This window comes from Oncorhynchus kisutch, linkage group LG12 (assembly GCF_002021735.2).
Source record: "Oncorhynchus kisutch isolate 150728-3 linkage group LG12, Okis_V2, whole genome shotgun sequence".
Taxonomy (NCBI): Eukaryota; Metazoa; Chordata; class Actinopteri; order Salmoniformes; family Salmonidae; genus Oncorhynchus; species Oncorhynchus kisutch.
In genome coordinates, this window is record NC_034185.2 from 47,213,140 (window position 1) to 47,217,506 (window position 4,367).

Sequence of the window (4,367 nt, forward strand, 5' to 3'; positions counted from 1 at the left end):
CTATAGTCCTCATCACGAACTGATTAGCAGTGGAATCAAATGAGATTTCGAGTCGCTATTATACGAACAGTTAGGTCATCTTTTACTTGTCTTAGAAATATATTTATTTCAAATGACAATCTCTCTAAAACACTATTTTGCTACCAGCCCTCCAAAAGGTACACGTAAAACATTGTGAGTATGTTTAAAAAAGAAAGAAAGCCTTTTCCACTTTAACAATTCAAGGTTAAACAGTGGTCTTTTGAAATATGTATATACACAGCTATAAAAATACAAAGTACAGTCATACAAATATATTTATTTTCCATTCATGGTATAACTTTCACGATGTAATAATTCAACCATTTTGTTTAAATACAACACAAAGACCAATCAATAGAATACTGATAGCAAAGCAAAATAAATTCTCAAAACCTTGGCACAAATGGACTGCTTCGTGACTAAAGCCAAGAATAATGTGTTACATTCATGTCATAAAACGAAGTCTCCTGTACTTCCATCCGGCAAGTGGAGGACTACGTTATTTGTTGGCTATATTCAATAATACCACATGAACATAAACATGCATTTGAAGAAACACTATGTGACTGGTTGCAGTGTTAGTGGAATAAAAAAAGCCTCGAAAGCATAAAATATAAGACTTTCTAGTGGATAGAGGATATCTCAAATTAGATATAAGCGCAATACAGCCCAGCACTTTCGATGCAGTTCGTTCTCTTATTGGTATATTTCTTCGTCGAGGTTTGAAGTTGGAGCTGTCCAGACGAAAGGGTGCTGAACTGCTGCAGGCATTTGTTATGATGCCTTGGTGTTTGGTTTGGCATGACCAAATTGGTTGATTGTAACAGAGAAATACAACACGTGTCTGTTGAGCTGTCAACTCGGGAAGGTTTTACAATCAAGTTATGCATGTGTTGCATAGAGTCAGCAGCAGCAAGTAAACCAGGGTCGAAAGAGCAGACCCTTTTCACAATTCACTTTCCGATATAGCATTATGCAAATCAAACTCGCAAAACATCCTTATTCTAAGACTCCCTATAGAGACTTTCACAGTCAAACCAATTTCACTCGACCTATATGTCACACCGCAAACGTTGATACGTCGACCTGTAATCAGCAATGAACTGTCAAGCTTTTTATCTTCGACGGAAAGATTGTAATGTTGTGTGGACAGAGCTACTCGTGTGCGTAGTGGTGTCTCTTCAAATTCCATCCGGAAGAGTAAATGGCCACGCGCTGATCACTTGTGGCTTCAGCTCCATCTTCTCTTTCTGTTTCAGGTGCACGCGACCGTGCCTTTTCCTCTCGTCGCTCCGGGCGAACCTTTTGCCGCATACGTCGCAGGAGAACGGCTTCTCTCCGGTGTGAGTCCGGGTGTGGGTGGTGAGGTGATCGCTACGGCTGAAACTGCGCAGACAGATGCGGCACTGAAAGGGTTTGTGTCCGGTGTGGATGCGGATGTGCCTGTTGAGTTCATCCGAGCGGGAGAAGCGCCGGTCGCAGTTCTCCATGGGGCAGGTGAAGGGTTTCTCTTTGGCAGGCCCGGTGGAGGCCGCGGGGCTTTTTCTGACACGCGGTGCCTTTTGCGCGCGCGGCGTGTAACTTTGGGCAAAGGAGTCTGGCAATAAGGAGGAGTAAAGAATTGAGTCTATAGTACTGGGTAAAGCTGGTGAGGTAAGCTGGCAAGACGAATCGCACTGATTAGATAATGGCGGAAGTTCCATGTTGGGAAACATAGCTGGCTTGAGGAGGTTGTTGGTTGAGAGGTCCATGACTGGCACTGGGTAGTTGGAGTAAAGAGAACTGCAGAAACTCTGAGAGCAGGTGTCAGAATAGCACTGCTCCTGCTTGATTCCGCCTTCAACTTTGAACTCCATCGCTGAGTTAGGACACATTGGGGAAAATGAGTCCAAAAGGTCCTTTACATCCACTTGTTGGTCAGACGGGAAGTCAGTGGACATCGGGAACGTTTCTGATGATTGGAAGCCCGTTTCCAAATAGGAGTCCGATTTATTGAACGTGCCCCATTCGTAACAGCTGCTCTCGAACTCATTCTTGACCACTACTGGAAAAGACGCAGCTTCTGACTGTGGCTCGGTGGTGCTGTTCTGGTTTCGGACTTGAGCTGGGGAGCCGAAGCTCACCTGGGGAGAGGCTGAATCTTGAGCTTGGCCGCCGGATTGACCGTCGGGGTAGCTGGGACATGTCTGCCCGGGTGAGTACAGGGGCGGGGTGGCGCTGCAGGTGGATTGCCTCTGGACGCCGGCGTCGCCGAAGCTGCTGCTGTCCATGGTGCTCAGTTGAACTTCGGAGATTGGTAACGTAGAAATACCGACAATTTCTGTGATCATGTTGAGCAATGTCTCTGTGCTGCACGGCCCCCCCTGAGTCGCCTCGACATAGAAGCTGCCTGAGTAGGCGAGGGAGGAGGAGTAGCTGCCTTTGGGCCCCTCGCAGGGATTAAAGGCGAAATCTGAGTTGGAGGCCTCGGTTTTCAGGGTTACAGGTGCTCCCTCTGAAAAAGAAAGAGGGAAAGTTTGTCATTACAAATGTTGATTTTAGACTGAAAAATGCACATAAATTAAAGTCGTTATGTAATCAATAAGCATACATGCGTAACATGCACCGCTGCAAATGGGACAAATTAAATCCATGCGATGTTTTTAATAAAACACAATGTGCAACCACAAACTATGTTATTCAAACTATCAATGCATGCATATTCATTTATCACATTATGCAATGCAGCAAGAGGCTACTGCGAATTTACCATGGGTAAACTGGGTAGGTGTTCCTCTCTCTGCGTCCGAAAACATCTCCTGGGTATCTTTCCGAGCGCTATTTTCCATCCCCAGGGAAGAACCGTTACAATTCTCAAACTGAGGGTAGAAGGAATCTTTAGAGTTCAAATCCATGTTATTCAGCATGATTGCGAGATTGATTTCAAGTCTGTCAATCCAGGTAAGTGTAGGTAGATTTTTTTTTTTAAACTAAACGAAACAAATACAAATGATGTGTCCTTTCCCCTCTGATGCACGGGGTCGTCAATTATCCCCGAAATGTGCTGGTGGTCGTTTGAGTAAAAAGGTGTCAATAAATATTTCGAAATTTCCTTTTTGTCCAGATGACTGCGTGTTGTATCGCTTTGTAGCTTTTCGGCTATCTGTTGCTGTGGGTAGGTTTCACACCAGTGGCTTCCCTCTCCTTATATACACTCCGGCGGGTCGATAGACCCCTCCCCCCATTCATCGGCTCCAGTGAGAGGATTCCCCGCTGCGTGTAAACTTCATGCCCATACATGGACAGAGGATGTGACGGGCTTCCCCAAAAAAAGGAGAGTTACGATTCTGACGTTGCAACAAGTCTCTTGGATCTGCGAGAGAGACTGCCATTGATTTACCATCGGGTATGTTAATGCTATGTATGAGAATAAACGCTTGATTTATCAAATCATGATAACAATATATCATGGCTGTGGCATGGTAAGTGTTCTTGCATTTAACTCGGTCGACTAGAAAACATGGTAGCTTTTAGACGGTCATTCGATGCCGTGTGGAGATGTACAATGTCTTCTGCCACCAATCAACACACTTAATAACTTAATTTCTCATAAAGTAAACAAATTAAGATTGGGAAGTCTTTAGGCCATATGACGTTACGGTTAGGCTACTAAGCATCAATTTCACTTCACTGTAGGATTAATAGAAGAGATACTATACAAATCAAGTTAACTGTGATGTAGCCAAGGAAGAAGAGATACTTCTATTGTGGCAGCTGAAGTTACTGCACCCATCAATATTTAACTGGTTCTGAAAGTTTGACCATGGGCTTGTATAACATAAAAAGGTAACAGTTGTAGGCACCCTGTTTCCTTTGTAGTGCACTGCTTTTGACCCAGGACCCATGGGGAATAGGGTGCCCTTTGGGATGCAACCTGTAGGTTATCTAGGCAATGCACTTGCTCACATCCAAATATGACACACCTTAAACTCAAAAGAGAGGCACTGGGTCACCTTATAACAGAGGTTATAGACCTAATCCTTGAAACATTTGAGATTTTTGTTGTACACTACATGACCAAAGGTATCTGGACACCTGCTCGTCAGACATCTCATTCCAAAATCATGGGCATTAATATGGAGTTGCCCCCCCCCCCCCCTTTGCTGCTATAATAACCTCCACTCTTCTGGGAAGGCTATCCACTAGATGCTGGAACATTGCTGCAAGAGCATTAGTGAGGTCGGCACTGATGTTGGGCAATTAGGCCTAGCTCGCAATCAGCGTTCCAATTCATCCCAAAGGTACTTGATAGGGTTGAGGTCAGGGCTCTGTGTGGGGTTGAGGTCAGGGCTATGTGCAGGCCAGTC

The 4,367-nt window shown here is 44.7% G+C and overlaps 1 protein-coding gene across 1 annotated transcript; it reads right to left on the reverse strand.

Moving 5' to 3' along the window:
* Positions 1-640: 640 nt before the first annotated feature.
* On the reverse strand, positions 641-3,887 carry LOC109901072 (early growth response protein 4). Its single transcript, XM_020497088.2, has 2 exons — positions 2,771-3,887; positions 641-2,515 (listed from the first exon to the last, which is right to left on the reverse strand). Exons 1-2 carry the CDS (start codon positions 2,925-2,927, stop codon positions 1,203-1,205), a joined length of 1,470 nt encoding a protein of 489 aa, XP_020352677.1. The 5' UTR covers positions 2,928-3,887; the 3' UTR covers positions 641-1,202.
* Between the last annotated feature and the right edge of the window lie 480 nt (positions 3,888-4,367).

Coding starts and splice junctions, on each gene's coding strand:
- LOC109901072 (XM_020497088.2), bottom strand. CDS start 2,927: ATGCTGAATAACATGGATTTGAACTCTAAAGATTCCTTCTACCCTCAG. Junction 2,516..2,770: donor ACCTACCCAGTTTACCCATG/GTAAATTCGCAG, acceptor TTTCTTTTTCAG/AGGGAGCACCTGTAACCCTG.